Below are 15271 nucleotides of genomic sequence, written 5' to 3' on the forward strand. Positions count from 1 at the left end.
CCGAGATGAAAGACTTGCCATTTTTCATCACTAATCAACTTATCGTTTTCGGGAAAGTGTCCAAGCTCGATCTGCTAGAGCCCGACACGGCCGACTTCAAAACCGACCAAGTTAACCGCCTGTCGCAACCCCTGTCGGAACTTAAACCTATAAATAGACGGCCTAATTTCACCGTCATGTATCAAATTTCTCCTCGAACCTAATATTGAGTCCGAGTTGCTTACTGACTCGAGCGTCGGAGAATTTGCCCTCTTGTGCAGGTCTTCCCTTTGAGTTTCAGGTCGGAGTTGGGATCGAGTTCGAGTTAATTTGAGGTTGTTAAATTTCTTGCATAAATAGACTCAACAACTCATCTTGTTGTCATCTCTATTCTACATAGATTTTTCGTTCTCCAGCACATTCCTTCAATTCTCTAACTTTTTAAAAACAGAAACCCATAAATGGTTATTAAACATGTTGGGTTTTTTTATTTTTGAAAAAAAAAAAAGTTACCAAACATATAGATTTTTGTTTTTTAAAAATTGAATACTAAAAGTAGAAATTGTTGTCGAGCGAGTCCTAAATTTTTCGCTATATTATTTTTTTGGTTTAATTTGGCATTTTGACAGTAAATTTATATGCTTTTTACTTGGTTGATCTTGTGATTATATTAAGATAATGGCATTCTCGAGACCAAGAGACACAATTCATCTGCTTAATATTTGAAAAATTATTGGAGGAAACCATTGCCATACGCCTGTCGATTGTTGCAATTAATTGAGATTTTTTCATTAGACTAGTGTAAATATGGTTATTTTTTCAAATTTTCTAAAAAGTATTTAATAGTGGTATTTTTTCAGAGAATTTATACATTATTTCTAATTGATGATATGAAAGATGTATATACATATTTTTTATGTCTCTATATTTAATTGTATCGAGGAAGAATCCGAGTAGGACACACATCGGGTTTTGGGAGCGACAGCGAGGCGCAGGACTACGGACGGTTATTATCGTCCTCTGCATAAACGTATGAGTGCATCGTCACCATTGCTGTATGTTGGGATTGGTGGAGCCAAAATGACGTCAGAACGAGTAAGGGATGAGTCGGGATTAAGTCATGACGTGTCGGCGTCGAAGTAGGCATGGACACTGCAGGCCAGGAAGGTCGAAACTGCAGCGCCACGACACTACTGCAGGGCGTCGAGCACTATGACGCTACACAGCGCTGTGGCGCTATAGACCGCATTGTGGCACTGTCAAAGGGGGCGTGGGCGCGATCTTTTTCTATTTGTAGCGTCATGACGCTGTTTCGAGTTTATAATACTATAGTTACGGGTTTAGGGTTTTCAAGCCAAACAAGGGGTTTTAGCAGCTCTTTTTCAGAGGGTTTTGACAACTAATCAGTGGTAGCGGCTCAAATATTGGCAGAGGTATTGGGGTTGATCAAGATCAACATTATCAGGATAATTATATCTTGATTCTTATGAGTTTTTCATTCCTATACCTAAGTATTAATTGTGTTAAAATACTTAGAAGCTAAGGGGCTTTTGTTGGGACTTCTAAGAGATATTTTTTTGGGAGAGCTTTGTATTCGAATCCTAACATTATTAGTGAATTACCCACATTTGAGTGGAAGACTAGACGTAGTTCTAGTGGTGAACCAGTATCATCTGTTGTGTCATTTATCTTGTACTTTACCGTTTTTCTTCCTATTTGCATATTATGGTTGTGTTTGTATATTTTCTGTGGAAGTAGTAATTATACATGACCGTTAATTTCCCAACACTGTACGAAGGGGACGCTGAAGACTGCAGCCTGAAACCTGCGAGCTACAGGTTTATAGACTTGTGAATGAAGACACCACACACGATCTATCGGGGACGTACACCCCTTCATCAGAGCCTCGTACAGCTTGGTGAAGGGATCAAATCCCCAGCGGAAGTGGTTGATCGCTTGTGGTTCAATTCGGATTAGAAAAGGAACCATACGATTTTTTAAAAAACAGAACGTTTCTATTAATAATGAGGTTAAGCCTTTTGTGGAAGAGAAAAACTCAGATTTGAAGACCATTGACGGATTCTCTTCCTCGAGCATAAACATCGTGACAACACGAACAATTCTTCACAAACCGAAGTTAGACACTACCACAGAGTTACCTTGATATTCTCTTTAAGATCAAGAATGGATTGTGGATACTTCTTAGCAAGAAAACAAAAGGGAAATGGAAGTGAGATCTTTGAGAGAGAGAGTTTTTGTTCTAATATGATAAACAACCAACCAACTCAGGAAAAAATCCGTGTATTTTAACACAAATGAGGGAGGAGGGGGAGGGGAGTAACCTGTCATTCTCCACCTCACTGCTTCCCACCAAAAATGCTGGCAAGTGGTGAGTTATATTTATTAATTAAATTAATTAATGGATATATAATATTTATTTATTTATTTTATTCAAAATAATTAATTAAATAAATTAGTTAAATAAATATAATTATATTATATTATATTTAATTAAATCAATGTATATATTCAAATATACATTTCCCTCCTAAGCTATAGTATTTAATGTGAATATAATTCACGTTAAACTCTAACCTAAAGTATTAATATGAATCCAATTCATATTATTCTCTCGTATGTATCATCATACATCATACGTTATATTAAACTGTGTCTTACACAATTAACTCAAATTCCCATTAATTAAATTTCAACGATTCAAATTCCTTTCAAGACTTAATGTTCTTAATTACCCTTTACGAGCTAGCAAGGTGAACTAATGGACTTATAGATCAGAAGCTCCAACGTTACAAGATTAATCGGTTAAACTCATGAACCACCTTAATCAATATACGTTAACTACGGGTTACTCCACTAAAAACCTGCAGCTGAACTCTTCTCACTATAGAATATTTCTGTATCCATGGATATCGACTATTGATGGCAAGCCAATCCTTCACGAGTGTTCGTAACCATAGATGGGTCAAATTATCCTTTTACCCCTGTGTTACATCTTGTACCTTAAGTACCGCTGATCCTTTAATGAACAACCCGGTTAAGGTCCGACCAATAACCGGAAGTCTTTCTTGGGCCAGTGAGAGGGTGGAGCCGCTTGTTCAAGTCTCAGAGTCAGCACTAAAGGGAACACTCATCTACTCCCCTAAAGTCGGGGAGGAGTGAATTTTATCTTGTGTAGTTATGTTCCGAGCTCCCCACTCGATCTCATTTCCTGTTGAGTCGATGACTCAAGCCACTCTCACTCATACAGATTAAAGAACGAGCCCTCACGGGCAGGAGTCCATAACTCACTCAGGATTGAGAATGAGTTGTCTGGTGACCTTATGAAATAGTAATTTGTTAGTCAACGATGTTACATCTAAAGATCTATTATTTCGTGGTCCGATATTATACAAACTCATTGTATAGGATACCCTCACTCGCATGTCTCCATACGAACGACCTGGATCAGGTCGGTAACATTTACAAAGTGGGTTGTATCCATAGTGTTGCCAGGATAAGGTACCCAGTCTTATCCATATACTATAAACCCTTTAGGTTATTCTCGGGTCATTATCCACCTGTATATCGAGGGTATATCAAATATATGCTCGGTATATATATTGTCTCAGTTACCTGACAATAACATTGGATGTTTAGTTTATTGGATTAGATAATTGCAATGAATTCAACAATAAATTGATTGAATATAACTTTATTGAATATAAATTTGTTTTTACATAAATACAAACTACGAGTTTAGGGTAACACAACCAACACTCAGCACACCTCTGCCTCCGCAATTGTTGTCCTTATTGGTCGGTCACCTGCGCCTATAAAAGGGAAGGACTCCCCCAACACCAAGTAAGTTAAAATCTATCATTGAAATCCTAAGGTGTCTACTCCTATTTTTTATTCTTTGATTACTGATTTGAGCATCATAATTTATTAGGGGGGACATCGCACCGGCGCGAGTTTTCTAGTTGTAGGCTCATTTGCTCCTGAGTATACACTCTCATTCGAGGGACACATGAACCTCTCCAAAATTCACCATGAATAAATTGTATTTATTCCATAATAATCTTACAACTTTTATCTAAAAAAAATTGTATTTATTCCATAAGCTTACTAGTACTTGGTGAATCAGTAGAAATTTAGAAGTAGATTGAAATGGATTTTTTTTAGTATTGCTAAATTTGAACTTATTTTGAAAATAATATTGATACGAAAATTATTCTAAAAATAATATTTGGAGAATTCCTCCACCACTAGGTTATTTCTTGAAGAGACAACGAAATCCACTTCAATAGGCATGTCGTCTCCTCAACTTGCAATGTCACGTATGTAGGTCTCATCTCTCAATTAAGGTCTTGGATTCAAGCCTTCTTAAAATCAATTTTTTTCTCTTTTTAATCCATGTTATACTTCTATTTTTTTTCCACCTATTAAAATTTTTCTTTCTATTATGAAATAAAATAACTACTAATTCTAAAAAAAAAATACAAGTCCAATATTGCAACGTTTTTCCTTTAAACAAATTTAAATAAATGTTATTTATTAAAAATTATCTTCTCTCCTAGAATAAAATAACTACTTATTCAAAAAAAATATTAAAAAATTATAATTACTTTATATATTTTTTAAAAAATAAATTGTTTTATTTTAAGAAAGATAAATTTTAATGAGTTACATTTGCAAAGACGGCAAATTTTTTTCCACTCATTAAAAATATCCTATAATAAATAAGTGGATCAGTAGTAAGTAAATAAACTCAAATATTGGAGACTAACATATATTTAGCCCAAGAAATGCACGATACGTTTCACGTGTAAATATATATATTGTTGAATATTATTATTTGTAGCCACCACCAATATTTTACAATAGATTGATAAAATTCCTCGAAACCTGCCCTTTGTTTTCTTGAATAGAACATAACACGTGAATCATGAGTATTTGAGTGAATGTTAAATATATTATTTATATATTTAGTGTTTGATATAATTCGTATTAAATATATCAATTATTAACTTCATATTAAGATATCGATTATATCAATCATATACTTAAAATAAAGTATATTATTGATATATTAGTAAAAAATCTATAACGTTACTTGAATAAATATAAAGAAAACTTATTATCAATATGAAGTATATCACTTATATATCTAGTATTATATATCTAGTATGATTGATATACTTAATCAATTATATTAGTAATATAATTTGTTTTTTATATTAATTATATAACTGATATATTTAATATCAATTCTATCAACAAGCACGGAATTAGAATAATATAAAAGATTGGATTTAAAAAATTAGACAATATTTTTAAAATAAAAGAAATATTGTTTTTAAATTTACAAATATGAAAATTATTTTGTCACACATTAAAAATATCTTTTAATAAATAAGTGGATCTCTCTAAATTATTTGAGTCAATAGAAATACACCACCAGACAATCAGCAGGAAAATTATTTTGTTGAATATTATTATCTGTATCCATCCACCAACAATATTTTATAATATACTTAAAAAAAACAATATTTTATAATTAATTGATTCAATTCCTTTTAACCTACCTTTTGTTTTCTTTTTTCCTTTTTATTATTTTCAGTATTACCATTTGTTTTCTTGAATAGTACAAAACACGTGAATCATGAGTATTTGGAGTGAATGGGCGGAAAGGGTTGCTTTTGCATCTTTTCGAAGAAAAAACAATTATTTTTAACTCTATATAAGTTTAATTTAGTATTTAATTTTTTAAAAAAAATTAGTATTTAATTATTTATTTTATTAGACGGTGAAAATTAATATAATTTATTAGTGGACTCATTTAACAAAAGGATTTATAGGTATTTATTGGCCTACTGTAATTGGACAAATTTACTTGTACGAACACTAAGTTTTTTTTTAAGCTAGATTAGATGTTTTTTTAGTTTAATATACTTCTTGCTTAGTTGATCCAATAATTATGTTAGGTTAAGATATTAACCTTCTTTGTCAAAGGAAATGCAACACATCTTGTTAATATTAAAAACAATTATTGGAGGAAACCATCACAAGAGTTGTTCTCGAATTCACTACAAATAGTTTTTTTCCTCATGGGTTACCGAACTATATATCTATTCCATAAAGCATTGCAATTAAAAAAAATAATAAAAAGAGGTATATTAGAAAAATAGAGACCATTGCTTTGGTAATATGAGGATAATTAAATAAAAATGCAATAATACTTGGTAGCAAGGCAGGCGCAGATATATAAGTGTCGGTGTCCACAAAACCGAGAGAAGAGGCGTCCACGCGGTAAAGAAAATCTGTTTTACGTGGAAGGAAAAGTTGGGGTTGGGATGATTTGAAGTTGCCAAACGTCCGAGTGTGAAGATTTGTATATGGGTATATAGGTAGGTTGAATCAAGAGAGTTGATATTCAAAACAGAAGCAGAAATAAAAGATGTGGAGGTTAAAGGTGGGAGCAGAGAGCGTTGGCGAGAATGATGAGAAATGGGTAAAGAGCATAAGCAATCACTTGGGACGGCAAGTGTGGGAGTTCTGTCCAGATGCCGGAACTCCACAACAGCTATTGCAAATCGAGAAAGCTCGCAAAGCCTTCCAAGATAACCGTTTCCATCGAAAGCAAACTTCCGATCTCCTTGTCTCCATTCAGGTATCATCCTTTTTCAATTTTTATTTTCTTCCTTTCTTTTATATATACCAATTATATTTTTATATGCATAACCACATTTCTAATTGAGCATAAATTTTATAATTTTTTTTTAGTTGAACAGTCTGTGGGTGGTCTTATCTTTGGGGAGACATAACCAAAGCATTTAAGCTATGCTTAACTAACTAATTTAAGTAGTTATGACTTTGTGTTTTTTTTTTTTTGACATATATGACTTTTAGTGTTTTTTATTATTATTTTTAAAAACACATCTGAATTTTTATCCTAATTAAAAAAAAATTACCCAAAGAAGTAACACATGGATAAAATTAACATTTATAAGCTTTAAAATAAATAAAAAATAAAATAATATTTTCTACGAGTACAAATAAAATAGTTACCACACAAGGCAAGTTAAACTATAAATCAATACACTTCTGATGCAGGGAGTTTTAGTACAATGCTAGTTTCTCTCTCTTCAAGAAACTGTCTCTCTCATGTGGCCTTTGGCATCTGAAATGATTTAAATTTCAGAATTGTACAAAATGAAAGTAATTTTTGACTCTTTATGATTGGATGAGAATCAAGAAATGGAAACCAAAATTTTCTGTTTGAAATTTAAGTATTTTGAACCCAACTATGTTTCTTATTTTTGTATTTTTTAGAATATTATCAAAATTGTATAGAAATTTTGAGAATCAAACATTCCAATTCACAGCTTCCAAGTATATATCAGACTTTTACAATATTATTATATGTTTATCTTTCTAGAAAAACATACCCCCTATATTTATTACATATTTAAAATAATAATTAAAAAAAAACTAAATCCTAATTCCCCGACTCTCCCTCCCTTCCTACTTCTTTCTTCTATTTCTATCTCCATCGGCACAACACCTGATTGGTCTCGTTGTCCAGATACACACAGACTTGCGCAGCCCGTCTATCTCTCGGTTGCACATGGATGATTCTTTTTAAAATTTTGATTTTCGATCCAACCAATCTCAAATTTCTATTAAAATTTTCAAATATTTAATTTCACTTCTCAGTCTCTAAATTACTGGGTATGCCATTATTAAATAATCAACAATAACAGATACATGGTATAAATCTTAATTTACTTTCTCTCCTTAATTAATTAAAATTCGATTAGTACTAATTCAAATTTAACCTTTTCAAAAAATATGTTATGTTTAAATTTTATCTTGTAACAAAGATAATACTATATTTGATAAATTTAGTTTTTTTTAATTTAACATTATTTAATTATATTTTTATATAGATACGATATATTAATATACATGTGGATATAATATAAATCCAATTTAGAATGTCAAAACGAGCATAGCTTAACCGTAATTGATATATATCTCTAGTAGTTGTGAGTTCAACCCCACCTCATAAGTTGTATTAAAAAAAATTAGGAGAAATATATTTTTAAAGGTAAAAATAAAATTAAGAATAGCTACACGTTTAAATTTGAGATGTTAAAGTTAATAAAAATTGGCTTAACTTCATTAAGATTTGACATAAACAAGTGAACATTAGGATTTGCCACGTGGTAAGACTTGTCTATTATGTGTAATACAGTGCGAAAAGGGAACAACAAATGGTGCAAGGGTACCGGGAACCAAGTTGAAAGAGGGGGAAGAGGTGAGGAAAGAGGCAGTAAAGAGTACATTAGAAAGGGCATTAAGTTTCTACTCTAGCATCCAGACAAGCGATGGGAACTGGGCTTCGGATCTTGGGGGGCCCATGTTTTTACTTCCGGGTCTGGTACGTTCCACTTCTCCTTCCTTGATGTTGTCAGTAATGGTGTATCAATAACATCATACTCACCACCTAAAAATGTGACACTTTTTTTTTTTTAATATTTTTGAAAAATAAAATAAAATAGTAAAATTATATTAAATGACATAAAAAACGAATAGGAAGCTATTATTTAGTATCTATAGTACCGTTGTTACTAAAAGAGTAATGATCAACCTATTCTATATGCATGCAATGCGACAGGTGATTGCTCTCTGCGTTACAGGCGCCCTGAATTCTGTTTTATCCAAGCACCACAGGCAAGAGATGTGCAGATATCTTTACAACCACCAGGCACGGTGCACCCATTCTGACCTCTATCTTTCTTAATTTTAATCATTTATGAAAACGAACAAATTAAATTGAAAGCCAAGTAGTGTGACTGTGACTGTGACTGTGTGCGTACTGCAGAATGAAGATGGGGGGTGGGGTCTCCACATCGAGAGCCCAAGCACCATGTTTGGTTCCGCACTGAATTATGTTGCACTGAGGTTGCTTGGGGAAGACGCGGATGGCGGAGAGGGCAGGGCAATGACCAAAGCACGTGCTTGGATCTTGGGCCACGGTGGCGCCACCGCAATCACTTCCTGGGGCAAATTGTGGCTTTCTGTACTTGGAGTCTACGAATGGAGTGGCAACAATCCTCTTCCACCCGAATTTTGGTTACTTCCTTACTTCCTACCATTTCATCCAGGTACTTTTACCGCCCTCTCTTCTTCAATCAACACAAATCCCCACCCAATTACTTCATCCTCAATCAATGCCTTCCTTACAACTATAAAACTTTGAGAGAAAACAGAGAGGAAGCAAGGGATAAATTATACATACGAACAATAAACATGTATTGATTGGAAAAAAAATACCTTACTGCCTCTCAAAATCTCTCTAACTAAGGAAGCTCTCATCTGAAAACGAACCATAATAGTATCGAGTCAGAGTAATAGAACATCATTTTCTTCTTCTAAGTATGAGAAGTCAATTGCACATGTTGTCGTGTAACAAATTCTAAAAGCATAATGTCATATCGAAAACATCAGTCCTGATGATTTTTTAGTGGATAAGTATTCCAATGGTACGTGACCCATTATCTTCCAAACTTGAGTAGTGTCATTAGTCTTTGTAACACCGACCAATTTTGTTAGGAAAAAATTGTCAATATCTTCTAAAGCTTCATCAAGCAATACATTAGCAACAATAGCATTTTAAAGAATAAAATTTTGGATTGCAATGTTCATGAAGATACTTTAAACATCTAGGTGTGCGCAAGGCTGCATCTTTACATTTAGGCCAATTTACGACACGTTCCCTAGGCTTAAGTCATGGAAGACAATAGACAGCACGTAAACTAATGCTTAATAAAATTAATCTAATGCTTTAACAGTTGTTGGGGCTTGTTGATTTTTTTGAACAATACCGTTTTTTCTTATGTGAGATTTGCTTCCTGGGGCAAATACTACAATCTTCTCTTGCCATATTTTATTTTGAGTGAACAACCCTTCAGGCATATTATGCGCTTGTTTTGAAGAATTTTTGGAACAAACATGCTCAATAAAACTACTTTACCAATAGAAGTTCACAAATAAAGATTTGTGATATTCCACTTCTTAAATATCTCAATATTCTTCGAGTATATTATGAAATTACCATATCATCACTAGAAATAAAGATCACACATACATCTTACTCTGGACAGCCTCTAATAGCTATAATTGTCATCAGTAAGTTTGCAGTTTTTTTTTTTTTTTTTTTTTTTTGAAACAGTAAGCTAAGTTTGCAAATTTTGTTTTCACCCTTTGAGTACCAGACTCAAACATAAAATAAAAAACTGACTACCCTAATGCCAAGTAAAAAAAACACACACACACACAAAATGAATACAGAGAGGAAAGAGAAAAATTATACAAAGATAAACTTCTAATGAAAAATCATAAATTGTTACCATTATTTACAGCCAAATAATAATAACAAGAATAACTAATTAACTAACTGCAATAATGCACTAAGACCACAATAACTAATTAACTAACTGCAATAGCCCACTAAGAGAACTCTTCCTTAAAATCTCTCCAACCAAAGCGGCTATTTCGCTGACCCTTATTCTTCCTAAAGAAAAATATTAACTCACTTTAATTATTCTAAAGAAAATATTTAAAGAGTAATTTATTATATAAGTTAATCAACTCGGACCTTTCTTTTATGGTTAGGCTGAGCCTTGGCCGACCCAATGATGAAGGTGACTTTCACGACTATCCTAAATAATAATACGACTAAGTCAAAATGAAAATTTTGCACTAACTTTTACTAAATTTACACGTGTCTTAATATTATTATGTATCCGCTAAACTTCTCAAAAACGGATTATATGGAGGTATTTGATAACCATTTCATTTTTAGTTTCAAAATTTGGCTTAGATTTTGACAACGTTTTCAAAAACTAGATAGCAAAACCCCCAAGGGGAAGACCCCATTAACATGAACTTGAGGTTTCTTGGTGATAGCGGTTTAGTGGTCTCAATTTCAAACTTTCGAGCGAACTCAATATGAAAAAAATCTTGATGTTAGATCTTAGAGCGAACGTAGGTCTACGTTCTTCTGATTATGGTGAAAAAAGTTGGACCTTGTCCAATCCAGAAAAAAACAAAAAATAGCAAAAGAAAAAAAATGCATAGATGAAATTAGTGTTTAAAAGCTCAATTTCAAAAAAATAAAATAAAATACAAAAGGGTTATCCATCTGAGCATAATAATTCAACCACTGATCATTATCGCGCTTTTATTTCTTAAAAGAAATTTTGAGATCACGTTTGGTTGTACTGGGGATCATGCCACTTTTTTCCACGCCTCTTTCACGAGATGCATGCATATAATTTGATTTTTTTTCATGTCCCTGTTTTTGCTGTCTTAGGTTCATTCCTTGTTCTGATCTAAAAAAGTTAGATTATAGGAACAAATGTAAAGAAGAAAATAAATTAAAAGCAATTAAACTAATTGAATTTGTTTTGTTTGAACCATATCCAGGAAGAATGTGGTGCCATTGTCGAATGGTTTATCTACCAATGTCATACTTATATGGGAAGAGGTTTGTTGGGCCCATCACACCCGTAGTTTTGTCTCTTAGAAAAGAGCTCTACACAGTTCCATATCATGAAATAGACTGGAACAAATCTCGCAATACATGTGCAAAGGTTACATAACCGTCACACCACTCTTGCTTCAATTCACGTCAATGATTTAAATTGACGTTTGCTATAACTCTTAATTCAATTTCATATATATGTTGGCATGGCAGGAGGATCTGTACTATCCACATTCCAAGATGCAAGATATTCTGTGGGGATCTATCCACCATATGTATGAGCCCTTGTTCACACATTGGCCTGCCAAACGCCTGAGGGAAAAGGCTTTGAAAACTGCAATGCAACATATTCACTATGAAGATGAGAACACTCGATATATATGCCTCGGGCCTGTCAACAAGGTACTCAATATGCTTTGTTGTTGGGTTGAAGATCCCTACTCAGAGGCCTTCAAACTTCATCTTCAACGAGTCCATGACTATCTCTGGGTTGCTGAGGATGGCATGAAAATGCAGGTTTGAAGCTTAACTCTGGTGATCCATAGTAATTAATGGATATTCTATATCGCATTCGATTCTCAAAGGAATAATGGACTCTTTTTTTCGTTATAACTGTAGGGTTATAATGGAAGCCAGTTGTGGGACACTGCTTTCTCCGTCCAAGCAATCATATCCACCAAGCTTGTAGACAACTATGGCCCAACTTTAAGAAAGGCACACGACTACGTTAAAAATTCTCAGGTTTTTGTTCTCAAATTATTTGTTGTATTTACACGAATGATGCAATTTCTAGGTTATTTACGATGGTAGAGGCGTATTGGTTTCCAGATCCAACAGGACTGTCCTGGGGAACCTAATGTTTGGTTCCGTCACATTCATAAAGGTGCATGGCCATTTTCAACTCGAGATCATGGATGGCTCATCTCTGACTGTACAGCAGAGGGATTAAAGGTATAACATATGTATGAAACTGAACTTCGAAATTTGGTGTGTGTCTCCGGAGTCACTAATATCTTCTATCTCATCAATTGGGATCCTTAACAACTCATGCATTTTTCACAGGCTTCTTTAATGTTATCCAAACTTCCATCCGAAACGGTTGGGGAGCCATTAGAAAGGAATCGCCTTTGTGATGCTGTAAACGTTCTCCTTTCTTTGCAAGTGAGTTACCGGCCACATAAAATTCCAGATCGATTAAAATTAAAATTATTATTATTACGTTTTATGTGGTATTTATTTTATTTATATTTTACTTCTTTGAAATATATGCATGTAGAACGACAATGGTGGCTTTGCATCATATGAGTTGACGAGATCATATCCTTGGTTGGAGGTAATTAGCCATACCCCTCATCATGAAATTATGCCTCCACATGGTAAACTAAATTATATACAGAGTTAATGGGGAAGACAATTCATTTCAATTTCACCTCACTTAACTGCTATCAATTATGAAGCAGAGCTTGCTTTCATCCCAAATATATATATTAAGTAACAATGCAGATTGATTGTTGATGTGTCAGTTGATCAACCCTGCGGAAACGTTTGGAGATATTGTCATTGATTATCCGTAAGTGTAGTTCTAAGTTTTAGTCCAGCTTAGTAGGAATTGAAGCTGAGGGCGTAACGTTTGATGTTGAGCGCTCACACTTGTAGGTATGTGGAGTGCACCTCAGCCACAATGGAAGCACTGGCGTTGTTTAAGAAATTACATCCCGGCCATAGGACCAAAGAAATTGATACTGCTATTGCCAGGGCAGCCGACTTCCTCGAAAATATGCAAAGGACGGATGGTTCTTGGTTTGTTCTCTTTAATTGCTTTGCCTTTGACAAAACTCAAAAGTGATTATATGTTGATTCAGATTGTTGTTATGAAACTTATAGGTACGGATGTTGGGGGGTTTGCTTCACTTATGCGGGTTGGTTTGGCATAAAGGGATTAGTGGCTGCAGGAAGGGCATATAGTAATTGCCTCGCCATTCGCAAGGCTTGCGATTTTCTACTGTCTAAAGAGCTGCCCGGCGGTGGATGGGGGGAGAGTTACCTTTCATGTCAGAATAAGGTGGGTTCCATGTTCCATCCATATCTGTTCATTCAGTTCCATATGGAGTACACAACACATGTTCATTGCAATGTTTTTGTGGGGTAGGTCTACACAAATCTTGAAGGAAACAGACCACACCTGGTTAACACGGCTTGGGTTTTAATGGCCCTCATCGAAGCTGGCCAGGTAAAATCTAACCTAATAAAACAAAATATACATTAATCTTAATTAATACCAGTGAATTATATACACGCCCATAATATTGTTTCATAGGGTGAGAGAGACCCAGCACCATTGCATCGTGCAGCAAGGTTGTTAATCAATTCACAGTTGGAGAATGGCGATTTCCCACAAGAGGTAATTTGTGCAGTATATTTTAATCAGTTTCGTCATATACGATTAAAAACAAAGCAAATTTCACTTTATATTTTAAACATTACAGGAGATCATGGGAGTCTTCAATAAAAATTGCATGATCACATATGCTGCATACCGGAACATTTTTCCCATTTGGGCTCTTGGAGAGTATTGCCATAGGGTTTTGACCGAATAATCAATAACGTGCGACTACATTGTTCTAGGTCTTCATTGCTGTAAATAATGTACGAAATGCTTGTTTACGTTATTTGGTAACTGTATCATCAAATATTACGGACAAACTATTATTTACAATTCTATACCGAGGAAAAAGCTCAACATGTGTATTAGTTAACAGGCAATTACATGCTTGTTCAAATATTGGAACAATCTTTAGGTTGCTGCTTTCTTGATATTTGATGAATATGAAGCTTTCTTAAGGCAAGGCCTGCGATGTTTCGTGGCTTTCTTAATATTAATTTGAAATGTTCTCTACTATAGTATTTGATGAATATGAAGCTATGCTTATTAAGTTATCCACCTTTGTGTGGGATTTAAAGGTTATGGCCTACTCATCTCGTGAGTTCAAGTCTATATTCTTTCATGAACTCAGGTGCCTACTCATGTACTATCACGTTTAATATCTAATTGGGTTAGTGTAACCTACGGACTTGTTACGTCATTTTAATACGCAAATCGTATTTATTATTAGGTTTTTAATTTTCCCACTCTCTTCTTACCTCTTTCCTTGGCCATGGTCGATGGCGATCCCAAAATTTCAACTACGAGTTTATCTTAATCATGAAAAAAGGTATTAAGCTACATTAGGTACAATAAGATCTCAAACTTATATTACAAAATTTAATTCGTAATATTTTTTACACTTTACAAAAGAAGTATGACAACCTTCGTATAGTTCTGACCCAAAGGGAGAAAGGGTATTGAAATAGCTAATTTAGAGGGTCAATAACCTCACCTTCGTTTTGGATTCAAGTGGCTACAGACTCGTTTGTCTATACGCTTGGATTGTTGCATATTATTTGGTACCAAGGGATGAAAGTAGGGGGGAGGACGAGTGATGCAAGCCGGGAAAATGATTTATTGAGTGGAACAACATAGTTGGCATTGGGCACTCCCTTAGCTTCTTACTACCATTAGCATCACTGCTACCGTAGACAAGATGAAGATGGCGTCCTCTTCGACTGGCAGAAGTTTGGAGGAGTCGAGTCTCATTAATAACGTAGGAAGAGGGAGGGCCGGAAAATTTAGGGAAGGCAAGGGCGTGAGAGCTGGATACATATACAGTGCTTTCCTACTAACCTAGCCTGTTTCTTCTTCTT

General features: G+C 34.2%; 1 protein-coding gene across 1 annotated transcript; it reads left to right on the top strand.

The window, feature by feature from the left end:
* The first annotated feature begins 6256 nt into the window (after positions 1–6256).
* Positions 6257–14410, top strand: LOC111017486 (cucurbitadienol synthase). Its single transcript, XM_022293250.2, has 16 exons — positions 6257–6649; positions 8237–8422; positions 8660–8749; positions 8867–9149; positions 11473–11639; positions 11744–12046; positions 12149–12271; positions 12359–12481; positions 12593–12691; positions 12807–12863; positions 13054–13100; positions 13187–13330; positions 13415–13592; positions 13680–13760; positions 13848–13931; positions 14017–14410. Exons 1-16 carry the CDS (start codon positions 6437–6439, stop codon positions 14125–14127), a joined length of 2289 nt encoding a protein of 762 aa, XP_022148942.1. The 5' UTR covers positions 6257–6436; the 3' UTR covers positions 14128–14410.
* Positions 14411–15271: the final 861 nt, after the last annotated feature.

This window comes from Momordica charantia, assembly GCF_013281855.1.
Source record: "Momordica charantia cultivar OHB3-1 chromosome 7 unlocalized genomic scaffold, Mcharantia_2.0 BLBB01000007.1, whole genome shotgun sequence".
In the NCBI taxonomy this organism is placed as follows: Eukaryota; Viridiplantae; Streptophyta; class Magnoliopsida; order Cucurbitales; family Cucurbitaceae; genus Momordica; species Momordica charantia.

Bases quoted from the DNA above. Each gene is read 5' to 3' on its own strand.
- LOC111017486 (XM_022293250.2), top strand. From the start codon at position 6,437: ATGTGGAGGTTAAAGGTGGGAGCAGAGAGCGTTGGCGAGAATGATGAG. The intron at 13,761-13,847 runs GTAAAATCTAAC...ATTGTTTCATAG, and splicing joins CCCTCATCGAAGCTGGCCAG to GGTGAGAGAGACCCAGCACC. The intron at 13,932-14,016 runs GTAATTTGTGCA...TAAACATTACAG, and splicing joins ATGGCGATTTCCCACAAGAG to GAGATCATGGGAGTCTTCAA.